Source organism: Bombina bombina, chromosome 5, assembly GCF_027579735.1.
Source record: "Bombina bombina isolate aBomBom1 chromosome 5, aBomBom1.pri, whole genome shotgun sequence".
NCBI lineage: Eukaryota > Metazoa > Chordata > Amphibia > Anura > Bombinatoridae > Bombina > Bombina bombina.
This window is the reverse complement of record NC_069503.1, coordinates 923722336-923735027: the sequence shown is the minus strand read 5'-3', so window position 1 is coordinate 923735027 and position 12692 is coordinate 923722336. Positions and strand designations below refer to the sequence as shown.

General features: G+C 42.7%; 1 protein-coding gene across 1 annotated transcript in view; it reads right to left on the bottom strand.

Moving 5' to 3' along the window:
- CSPP1 (centrosome and spindle pole associated protein 1) overlaps nucleotides 1–12692 on the bottom strand; it is a 411029-nt gene that overhangs the window by 101303 nt on the left and 297034 nt on the right. The window contains exons 22-24 of the mRNA XM_053715098.1: nucleotides 7439–7594; nucleotides 7179–7283; nucleotides 5145–5211 (exon numbers count right to left, since the gene is read on the bottom strand). Coding sequence (XP_053571073.1) covers nucleotides 5145–5211; nucleotides 7179–7283; nucleotides 7439–7594 — 328 coding nt within the window. The remainder of the gene's footprint in view (nucleotides 1–5144; nucleotides 5212–7178; nucleotides 7284–7438; nucleotides 7595–12692) is intronic.

Below are 12692 nucleotides of genomic sequence, written 5' to 3'. Positions count from 1 at the left end.
AAGGAGGAGAACACTGCAGAGCAGATAATTCTGAAACTCTTCTAGCAGAAGAAATTGCAACTAAAAACAAAACTTTCCAAGATAATAACTTAATATCAACGGAATATGTAAGGGTTCAAACGGAACCCCCTGAAGAACTGAAAGAACTAAATTGAGACTCCAAGGAGGAGTCAAAGGTTTGTAAACAGGCTTAATTCTAACCAGAGCCTGAACAAAGGCTTGAACATCTGGCACAGCTGCCAGCTTTTTGTGAAGTAACACAGACAAGGCAGAAATCTGTCCCTTCAGGGAACTTGCAGATAATCCTTTTTCCAATCCTTCTTGAAGGAAGGATAGAATCTTAGGAATCTTAACCTTGTCCCAAGGGAATCCTTTAGATTCACACCAACAGATATATTTTTTCCAAATTTTGTGGTAAATCTTTCTAGTTACAGGCTTTCTGGCCTGAACAAGAGTATCGATAACAGAATCTGAGAACCCTCGCTTCGATAAGATCAAGCGTTCAATCTCCAAGCAGTCAGCTGGAGTGAAACCAGGTTCGGATGTTCGAAAGGACCCTGAACAAGAAGGTCTCGTCTCAAAGGTAGCTTCCAAGGTGGAGCCGATGACATATTCACCAGATCTGCATACCAAGTCCTGCGTGGCCACGCAGGAGCTATCAAGATCACCGACGCCCTCTCCTGATTGATCCTGGCTACCAGCCTGGGGATGAGAGGAAACGGCGGGAACACATAAGCTAGTTTGAAGGTCCAAGGTGCTACTAGTGCATCCACTAGAGCCGCCTTGGGATCCCTGGATCTGGACCCGTAGCAAGGAACTTTGAAGTTCTGACGAGAGGCCATCAGATCCATGTCTGGAATGCCCCACAGCTGAGTGACTTGGGCAAAGATTTCCGGATGGAGTTCCCACTCCCCCGGATGCAATGTCTGACGACTCAGAAAATCCGCTTCCCAATTTTCCACTCCTGGGATGTGGATAGCGGACAGGTGGCAGGAGTGAGACTCCGCCCATAGAATGATTTTGGTCACTTCTTCCATCGCTAGGGAACTCCTTGTTCCCCCCTGATGGTTGATGTACGCAACAGTTGTCATGTTGTCTGATTGAAACCGTATGAACTTGGCCCTCGCTAGCTGAGGCCAAGCCTTGAGAGCATTGAATATCGCTCTCAGTTCCAGAATATTTATCGGTAGAAGAGATTCTTCCCGAGACCAAAGACCCTGAGCTTTCAGGGATCCCCAGACCGCGCCCCAGCCCATCAGACTGGCGTCGGTCGTGACAATGACCCACTCTGGTCTGCGGAATGTCATCCCTTGTGACAGGTTGTCCAGGGACAGCCACCAACGGAGTGAGTCTCTGGTCCTCTGATTTACTTGTATCTTCGGAGACAAGTCTGTATAATCCCCATTCCACTGACTGAGCATGCACAGTTGTAATGGTCTTAGATGAATGCGCGCAAAAGGAACTATGTCCATTGCCGCTACCATCAACCCGATCACTTCCATGCACTGAGCTATGGAAGGAAGAGGAACGGAATGAAGTATCCGACAAGAGTCTAGAAGCTTTGTTTTTCTGGCCTCTGTCAGAAATATCCTCATTTCTAAGGAGTCTATTATTGTTCCCAAGAAGGGAACCCTTGTTGACGGAGATAGAGAACTCTTTTCCACGTTCACTTTCCATCCGTGAGATCTGAGAAAGGCCAGGACTATGTCCGTGTGAGCCTTTGCTTGAGGAAGGGACGACGCTTGAATCAGAATGTCGTCCAAATAAGGTACTACAGCAATGCCCCTTGGTCTTAGCACAGCTAGAAGGGACCCTAGTACCTTTGTGAAAATCCTTGGAGCAGTGGCTAATCCGAAAGGAAGCGCCACGAACTGGTAATGCTTGTCCAGGAATGCGAACCTTAGGAACCGATGATGTTCCTTGTGGATAGGAATATGTAGATACGCATCCTTTAAATCCACCGTGGTCATGAATTGACCTTCCTGGATGGAAGGAAGAATAGTTCGAATGGTTTCCATCTTGAACGATGGAACCTTGAGAAACTTGTTTAAGATCTTGAGATCTAAGATTGGTCTGAACGTTCCCTCTTTTTTGGGAACTATGAACAGATTGGAGTAGAACCCCATCCCTTGTTCTCTTAATGGAACAGGATGAATCACTCCCATTTTTAACAGGTCTTCTACACAATGTAAGAATGCCTGTCTTTTTATGTGGTCTGAAGACAACTGAGACCTGTGGAACCTCCCCCTTGGGGGAAGCCCCTTGAATTCCAGAAGATAACCTTGGGAGACTATTTCTAGCGCCCAAGGATCCAGAACATCTCTTGCCCAAGCCTGAGCGAAGAGAGAGAGTCTGCCCCCCACCAGATCCGGTCCCGGATCGGGGGCCAACATTTCATGCTGTCTTGGTAGCAGTGGCAGGTTTCTTGGCCTGCTTTCCCTTGTTCCAGCCTTGCATTGGTCTCCAAGCTGGCTTGGCTTGAGAAGTATTACCCTCTTGCTTAGAGGACGTAGCACTTTAGGCTGGTCCGTTTCTACGAAAGGGACGAAAATTAGGTTTATTTTTTGCCTTGAAAGGCCGATCCTGAGGAAGGGCGTGGCCCTTACCCCCAGTGATATCAGAGATAATCTCTTTCAAGTCAGGGCCAAACAGCGTTTTCCCCTTGAAAGGAATGTTAAGTAGCTTGTTCTTGGAAGACGCATCAGCCGACCAAGATTTCAACCAAAGCGCTCTGCGCGCCACAATAGCAAACCCAGAATTCTTAGCCGCTAACCTAGCCAATTGCAAAGTGGCGTCTAGGGTAAAAGAATTAGCCAATTTGAGAGCATTGATTCTGTCCATAATCTCCTCATAAGGAGGAGAATCACTATCGACCGCCTTTATCAGCTCATCGAACCAGAAACATGCGGCTGTAGCGACAGGGACAACGCATGAAATTGGTTGTAGAAGGTAACCCTGCTGAACAAACATCTTTTTAAGCAAACCTTCTAATTTTTTATCCATAGGATCTTTGAAAGCACAACTATCCTCTATGGGTATAGTGGTGCGTTTGTTTAAAGTGGAAACCGCTCCCTCGACCTTGGGGACTGTCTGCCATAAGTCCTTTCTGGGGTCGACCATAGGAAACAATTTTTTAAATATGGGGGGAGGGACGAAAGGAATACCGGGCCTTTCCCATTCTTTATTAACAATGTCCGCCACTCGCTTGGGTATAGGAAAAGCTTCTGGGAGCCCCGGCACCTCTAGGAACTTGTCCATTTTACATAGTTTCTCTGGGATGACCAACTTGTCACAATCATCCAGAGTGGATAATACCTCCTTAAGCAGAATGCGGAGATGTTCCAACTTAAATTTAAATGTAATCACATCAGGTTCAGCATGTTGAGAAATGTTCCCTGAATCAGTAATTTCTCCCTCAGACAAAACCTCCCTGGCCCCATCAGACTGGGTTAGGGGCCCTTCAGAAACATTATTATCAGCGTCGTCATGCTCTTCAGTATCTAAAACAGAGCAGTCGCGCTTACGCTGATAAGTGTTCATTTTGGCTAAAATGTTTTTGACAGAATTATCCATTACAGCCGTTAAATGTTGCATAGTAAGGAGTATTGGCGCGCTAGATGTACTAGGGGCCTCCTGAGTGGGCAAGACTCGTGTAGACGAAGGAGGGAATGATGCAGTACCATGCTTACTCCCCTCACTTGAGGAATCATCTTGGGCATCATTGTCATTGTCACATAAATCACATTTATTTAAATGAATAGGAATTCTGGCTTCCCCACATTCAGAACACAGTCTATCTGGTAGTTCAGACATGTTAAACAGGCATAAACTTGATAACAAAGTACAAAAAACGTTTTAAAATAAAACCGTTACTGTCACTTTAAATTTTAAACTGAACACACTTTATTACTGCAATTGCGAAAAAACATGAAGGAATTGTTCAAAATTCACCAAATTTTCACCACAGTGTCTTAAAGCCTTAAAAGTATTGCACACCAAATTTGGAAGCTTTAACCCTTAAAATAACGGAACCGGAGCCGTTTTGAACTTTAACCCCTTTACAGTCCCTGGTATCTGCTTTGCTGAGACCCAACCAAGCCCAAAGGGGAATACGATACCAAATGACGCCTTCAGAAAGTCTTTTCTAAGTATCAGAGCTCCTCTCACATGCGACTGCATGCCATGCCTCTCAAAAACAAGTGCGCAACACCGGCGCGAAAATGAGGCTCTGCCTATGCTTTGGGAAAGCCCCTAAAGAATAAGGTGTCTAAAACAGTGCCTGCCGATATTATTATATCAAAATACCCAAATAAAATGATTCCTCAAGGCTAAATATGTGTTAATAATGAATCGATTTAGCCCAGAAAAAGTCTACAGTCTTAATAAGCCCTTGTGAAGCCCTTATTTACGATCGTAATAAACATGGCTTACCGGATCCCATAGGGAAAATGACAGCTTCCAGCATTACATCGTCTTGTTAGAATGTGTCATACCTCAAGCAGCAAGAGACTGCTCACTGTTCCCCCAACTGAAGTTAATTGCTCTCAACAGTCCTGTGTGGAACAGCCATGGATTTTAGTGACGGTTGCTAAAATCATTTTCCTCATACAAACAGAAATCTTCATCTCTTTTCTGTTTCTGAGTAAATAGTACATACCAGCACTATTTCAAAATAACAAACTCTTGATTGAATAATAAAAACTACAGTTAAACACTAAAAAACTCTAAGCCATCTCCGTGGAGATGTTGCCTGTACAACGGCAAAGAGAATGACTGGGGTAGGCGGAGCCTAGGAGGGATCATGTGACCAGCTTTGCTGGGCTCTTTGCCATTTCCTGTTGGGGAAGAGAATATCCCACAAGTAAGGATGACGCCGTGGACCGGACACACCTATGTTGGAGAAAGAGGGTATATATCCTTAATAAAAGGATTTTCATCTGCAGCCCAATTTCAGTACTCACTTAACATTTTAAACTTACGTTTTGTGCTTAGCCCAAGAGAAATTCTCTTAATAAGGAGTTATTTAACACCAAATTATTCTTTATTGGGAAGTACAAAGTTCTAATCAAGTAACTACTAATTATATAGATAGACAGCAAGATATAAGGTAATATTCATTTATAAGTCTGGGAGGTCTTCTTTACCATAGGCCCTAAGTTGGTTTCTTCTAGCAGGAACAGGTGGAGAAACAGCCCTGGACTGTGGTTCATCCTGTTATAAAAAAAATGTAAGGTTAGTATAAATAAAAATATTATGTAATAAAATGTTTTTATTTATTCTGCAAACTATAATGCAGAAATTTGCTAAACTGTTAATTTTGCAGGAAAATTGCATTTGCATGCTAGTTTAATATAACCCATGCTTATTCAGGTAGTGAAATATGGAACAAATATTTCATTACCTTTTCCCCCCTATTCAATATTTTATTAATCATATAAACTATATGGCCAAACGTATGACGTTCACACCTATATATGGAAACAGCTTGTTGGACATCCATTTACGACATTGAAGGATTCTAAAACTTAAACATTTCAAATAAGCAACATTTAAGCGTCACCAACTGCGCATGCGCAGCATAGTGAACTCGCCCCCATACTCCTACCTGGGTAGACCACTGTAATAGTACTCATTTCAGAATGAGTCCTATGGTGGGTTTGGAAATGAAGGCTTTTTAATTGAGCATTAAAGAAAAACGGAGCAAAAACAAAAATAGTAAATAATTTGTGAAATTGTCATTTTAGGGAAGTTACTTTGAATGAAGAAACTGTAATTAATATGGAATTGGCCCCATGTTTGCAACTATAACAGTGGAGTTTAGAGTGTCTGTGGGAATTTGGCCCCATTCAGAGCATTTGTGAGGTCAGACACTTATGTTAGATGAGAAGGTATTGCATGCAATTGGCGTTACAATTCATCGCAAAGGTGTTCAATGGGGTTAATGTCAGGGCTCTGTGTAGGTCACTCGAGTTCCTCCACACCATATTTGTCAAACGGAGTGTTCATGGGACCTCGCTTTGTGGACAGTCATGCTAGAACAAGAAAAAGCTTTCCCAATGTTGAAAGCACCCAATGTGTTTTTATCTTATAGCATTAAGATGACCCTTAATTAAGGGGTCTGGTTCCAACCCTAAAAAAACAACCTCAAACCATTATCCACCAAACTTTACAGTAGGCACTATGCATTCGGTTAGGTAGTGTTCTCCTGGTATCTGCCACACCCAGATTCTTCCATCAGTTTGCCAGAAAGTGAAGAGTGATTCATTACAACAAAGAACACTGCTCCAAAGTCCATTGGCAGTGTGCTTCACATCAGCAGACGCTTGGCATTGCGCAAGTTGATGTGAGGCTTGTGTACAGCTGCTTGTCTATTGAAACTCTTTGCAGTAAGCTCCCTAAACATATTTCTTGTGCTGATGTTGCTGTCAGAGGCTCTTTGGAACTCAGTACTGAGTAATGCAACATATGATAGGCAATCTTTACATGGTACAGCACTTTTGGGCCCTGCTTTGTTAGTTTGTGTGGTCTACCACTTTGTGGCATTTAAACTTGACCGGGTCAGATCTGGTAGGACAGAAATTTCACTAACTGACTTGTGGTAAAGGAGGCATCCTATATCAGTGCCACATTTAAAGTCACTGAGTTCTTCAATACAACCCATTGTAATGTTAATGTTTGTCTATGGAGATTTCATGGTTGTATGCTGGATTTTATGCAACGGTTAGCAAAGGGTGTTGCTGAAAAATATTAACTCAATCATTTGTAGGAGTGTCCACATAAGTTTTGCCATATATCAAGCTTATGATTTCAAATTGCACTGAGGTTTAAAAAGACAGGTAATCTTTAACCTGCTAAACAGCTAAACGCAACTGCTATGTGAAGAATGCATTACGTTTTTAAAAAAGAATCACCTTAAAGAGGAACAAAAGAATCACCTTAAAGAGGAAAAAAAAGATTGACAAATACGTATAACTTTTTGGGTTTTGGTTAAGCAGTAAGTAAAACATGTTGCTAAATATGGTAAGCACACCAATGAAAAGCTTCATACCCCAATATAATTATATTTATAAATTTGGAAAGCTGCTTTTAATTTTTCTTTGCAATAAAGGCAAACATTGAGAATGGAAAGGTAGAAATAATTATGCATCCATGAAACCAATACATGAAAAAAAACCTACAATTGATTGGACAAATACGCGGCTCTCAGCAGTGGGTGGTCTCTTAACACGGGAGGAGCGTTTGTGCTGAAGAGCTGGAATCACTGGCGATGGTGGTCTTGAAGGCTGCGAGAATAAAAAAATTCAGATCTGCATATTTATAGAAAACATTTTGTTCACTGAAATAAATAACTGCTGACTGCACGAATATAGTAAAGCAATGTAGGAAATCAGAAATTATTCTTCCAAGACAAGTTCAATAAAGTTGCATTCATCTGTACCTTTAATTCCTCTTCTGACACAGTCGCTTGTTTTTCTTGGTCATAATATTGCCTAAGTTGTTTATCATGCTTTTCTTCCTCCTCTTTCCGTTTTCTTTCAGCTTCTTTCCTCCTCTCCTCTGCTAGACGAACTAGTTCTTCATTTTTAATCCTTTGCTGTCACAATATTATAATATTTAATAAAATTAAAATACTTAAAAAAATAAAATAAAATAAAAACATTTGTGCTGCCTTGGTAAACTCAATCATTTAAGTAAGTGCCATCTAAAAGTAACTCACACAAAAAACGGCAATAGTGATTTTTAGGCAAATACCTTTCATTTCTTACTATATATCTCCAAATTAGGGCTGCACGATTAATCGCGGATGCGGTTTTAAACCGCGATTAATCTCTGAGGTTTTAAAACTGCGAGAGTACGTGATTTTTTCAAACAAAAAAAAAAATCTTCAGATGTGTCTATAATGTGTCGATAATTATCAATGGAACCTGTATGAAGCAATTCAGAGGCATAGGAACATAATTATACATAGGAGATGTTAAACTATTATACAGGTTCACATTTGTAAAATAGTAACTCATTAAATATCTAATTTAATGACTCATTAAATATCTCCTTACTGACTGTTCACCGCAGTTATTATATGATGTATTCGTCTTTTGATAATTACATATATATGATATATGTTGCAAAACATAATTTATGCTTACCTGATAAATTCCTTTCTTCTGTAGTGTGATCAGTCCACGGGTCATCATTACTTCTGGGATATTACTCCTCCCCAACAGGAAGTGCAAGAGGATTCACCCAGCAGAGCTGCATATAGCTCCTCCCCTCTACGTCACTCCCAGTCATTCGACCAAGGACCAACGAGAAAGGAAAAGCCAAGGGTGAAGTGGTGACTGGAGTATAAATTAAAAAATATTTACCTGCCTTAAAAACAGGGCGGGCCGTGGACTGATCACACTACAGAAGAAAGGAATTTATCAGGTAAGCATAAATTATGTTTTCTTCTGTTAAGTGTGATCAGTCCACGGGTCATCATTACTTCTGGGATACCAATACCAAAGCAAAAGTACACGGATGACGGGAGGGATAGGCAGGCTCTTTATACAGAAGGAACCACTGCCTGAAGAACCTTTCTCCCAAAAATAGCCTCCGATGAAGCAAAAGTGTCAAATTTGTAAAATTTGTAAAAAGTATGAAGCGAAGACCAAGTTGCAGCCTTGCAAATCTGTTCAACAGAGGCCTCATTCTTGAAGGCCCAAGTGGAAGCCACAGCTCTAGTAGAATGAGCTGTAATTCTTTCAGGAGGCTGCTGTCCAGCAGTCTCATAAGCTAAACGAATTATGCTACGAAGCCAAAAAGAAAGAGAGGTAGCGGAAGCTTTTTGACCTCTCCTCTGCCCAGAGTAAATGACAAACAGAGAAGACGTTTGTCGAAATTCCTTAGTTGCCTGTAAGTAAAATTTTAGAGCACGGACTACATCCAGGTTGTGCAGTAGACGTTCCTTCTTTGAAGAAGGATTTGGGCATAAAGAAGGAACAACAATCTCTTGATTGATATTCCTGTTAGTAACTACCTTAGGTAAGAACCCAGGTTTAGTACGAAGGACTACCTTATCCGAATGAAAAATCAAATAAGGAGAATCACAATGTAAGGCTGATAATTCAGAGACTCTTCGAGCCGAGGAAATAGCCATTAAAAATAGAACTTTCCAAGATAACAACTTTATATCAATGGAATGAAGGGGTTCAAACGGAACGCCCTGTAAAACGTTAAGAACAAGGTTTAAACTCCATGGTGGAGCAACAGTTTTAAAAACAGGCTTAATCCTGGCCAAAGCCTGACAAAAAGCCTGGACGTCAGGAACTTCTGACAGACGTTTGTGTAACAGAATGGACAGAGCTGAGATCTGTCCCTTTAAAGAACTAGCAGATAAACCCTTTTCTAAACCTTCTTGTAGAAAATACAATATCCTAGGAATCCTAACCTTACTCCAAGAGTAACCTTTGGATTCACACCAATATAGGTATTTACGCCATATCTTATGGTAAATCTTTCTGGTAACAGGTTTCCTAGCCTGTATTAAGGTATCAATAACTGACTCAGAAAATCCACGTCTTGATAAAATCAAGCGTTCAATTTCCAAGCAGTCAGCTTCAGAGAAGTTAGATTTTGATGTTTGAAGGGACCCTGTATCAGAAGGTCCTGTTTCAGAGGTAGAGACCAAGGTGGACAGGATGACATGTCCACCAGGTCTGCATACCAAGTCCTGCGTGGCCACGCATGTGCTATTAGAATCACTGATGCTCTCTCTTGTTTGATTCTGGCAATCAATCGAGGAAGCAACGGGAAGGGTGGAAACACGTAAGCCATCCTGAAGTCCCAAGGTGCTGTCAGAGCATCTATCAGGACTGCTCCTGGATCCCTGGATCTTGACCCGTAACGAGGAAGCTTGGCGTTCTGTCGAGACGCCATGAGATCTATCTCTGGTTTGCCCCAACGTCGAAGTATTTGGGCAAAGACCTCCGGATGAAGTTCCCACTCCCCCGGATGAAAAGTCTGACGACTTAAGAAATCCGCCTCCCAGTTCTCCACTCCCGGGATGTGGATTGCTGACAGGTGGCAAGAGTGAGACTCTGCCCAGCGAATTATCTTTGATACTTCCATCATAGCTAGGGAGCTTCTTGTCCCTCCCTGATGGTTGATGTAAGCTACAGTCGTGATGTTGTCCGACTGAAACCTGATGAACCCCCGAGTTGTCAACTGGGGCCAAGCCAGGAGGGCATTGAGAACTGCTCTCAATTCCAGAATGTTTATTGGCAGGAGACTCTCCTCCTGACTCCATTGTCCCTGAGCCTTCAGAGAATTCCAGACGGCACCCCAACCTAGAAGGCTGGCGTCTGTTGTTACAATTGTCCAGTCTGGTCTGCTGAATGGCATCCCCCTGGACAGATGTGGCCGAGAAAGCCACCATAGAAGAGAATTTCTGGTCTCTTGATCCAGATTCAGAGAAGGGGATAAGTCTGAGTAATCCCCATTCCACTGACTTAGCATGCACAGTTGCAGTGGTCTGAGGTGTAAGCGTGCAAAGGGTACTATGTCCATTGCCGCTACCATTAAGCCGATTACCTCCATGCATTGAGCCACTGACGGGTGTTGAATGGAATGAAGGGTGCGGCAAGCACTTTGAAGTCTTGTTAGCCTGTCCTCTGTCAGGTAAATCTTCATTTCTACAGAATCTATAAGAGTCCCCAGGAAGGGAACTCTTGTGAGTGGAACGAGTGAACTTTTCTTTTCGTTCACCTTCCATCCATGTGACCTTAGAAATGCCAGCACTAACTCTGTATGAGACTTGGCAGTTTGAAAGCTTGAAGCTTGTATCAGAATGTCGTCTAGGTATGGAGCTACCGAGACTCCCCGCGGTCTTAGTACCGCCAGAAGAGCACCCAGAACCTTTGTGAAGATTCTTGGAGCTGTAGCCAATCCGAATGGAAGAGCCACAAACTGGTAATGCCTGTCTAGGAAGGCAAACCTTAGGTACCGATAATGATCTTTGTGAATCGGTATGTGAAGGTAAGCATCTTTTAAATCTACAGTGGTCATGTACTGACCTTCTTGGATCATAGGTAAAATTGTCCGAATAGTCTCCATCTTGAACGATGGAACTCTTAGGAATTTGTTTAGGATCTTTAAGTCCAGGATTGGTCTGAAAGTTCCCTCTTTTTTGGGAACCACAAACAGATTTGAGTAAAACCCCTGTCCCTGTTCTGATCGTGGAACTGGATGGATTACTCCCATTAACAAGAGCTCTTGTACGCAGCGTAGAAACGCCTCTTTCTTTGTCTGGATTGTTGACAATCTTGACAGATGAAATCTCTCTCTTGGAGGAGAGAGTATTTGAAGTCCAGAAGGTATCCCTGAGATATTATCTCTAGCGCCCAGGGATCCTGAACATCTCTTGCCCAAGCCTGGGCGAAGAGAGAAAGTCTGCCCCCCACTAGATCCGATCCCGGATCGGGGGCCCTCAATTCATGCTGTTTTAGGGGCAGCAGCAGGTTTCCTAGTCTGCTTGCCCTTGTTCCAGGACTGGTTAGGTTTCCAGCCTTGTCTGTAGCGAGCAACAGCTCCTTCCTGTTTTGGTGCAGAGGAAGTTGATGCTGCTCCTGCTTTGAAATTACGAAAGGAACGAAAATTAGACTGTCTAGTCTTGGCTTTGGCTTTGTCCTGAGGCAGGGCATGGCCTTTACCTCCTGTAATGTCAGCGATAATCTCTTTCAACCCGGGCCCGAATAAGGTCTGCCCTTTGAAAGGTATATTAAGCAATTTAGACTTAGAAGTAACATCAGCTGACCAGGATTTTAGCCACAGCGCCCTGCGTGCCTGAATGGCGAATCCTGAATTCTTCGCCGTAAGTTTAGTAAGATGTACTACGGCCTCCGAAATGAATGAATTAGCTAGTTTAAGGACTCTAAGCCTGTCCGTAATGTCGTCCAGAGTAGCTGAACCAATGTTCTCTTCCAGAGACTCAATCCAGAATGCCGCTGCAGCCGTGATCGGCACAATGCATGCAAGGGGTTGCAATATAAAACCTTGTTGAACAAACATTTTCTTAAGGTAACCCTCTAACTTTTTATCCATTGGATCTGAAAAAGCACAGCTATCCTCCACCGGGATAGTGGTACGCTTAGCTAAGGTAGAAACTGCTCCCTCCACCTTAGGGACCGTTTGCCATAAGTCCCTTGTGGTGGCGTCTATTGGAAACATTTTTCTAAATATCGGAGGGGGTGAGAACGGTACACCGGGTCTATCCCACTCCTTAGTAACAATTTCAGTAAGTCTCTTAGGTATAGGAAAAACCTCAGTACTCGTCGGTACCGCAAAATATTTATCCAACCTACACATTTTCTCTGGTATTGCAACTGTGTTACAATCATTCAGAGCCGCTAACACCTCCCCTAGTAATACACGGAGGTTTTCCAGTTTAAATTTAAAATTTGAAATATCTGAATCCAGTCTGTTTGGATCAGAACCGTCACCCACAGAATGAAGTTCTCCGTCCTCATGTTCTGCCACCTGTGACGCAGTGTCTGACATGGCCCTAATATTATCAGCGCACTCTGTTCTCACCCCAGAGTGATCACGCTTACCTCTTAGTTCTGGTAATTTAGCCAAAACCTCAGTCATAACAGTAGCCATATCCTGTAATGTGATTTGTAATGGCCGCCCAGATGTACTCGGCGCTACAATAT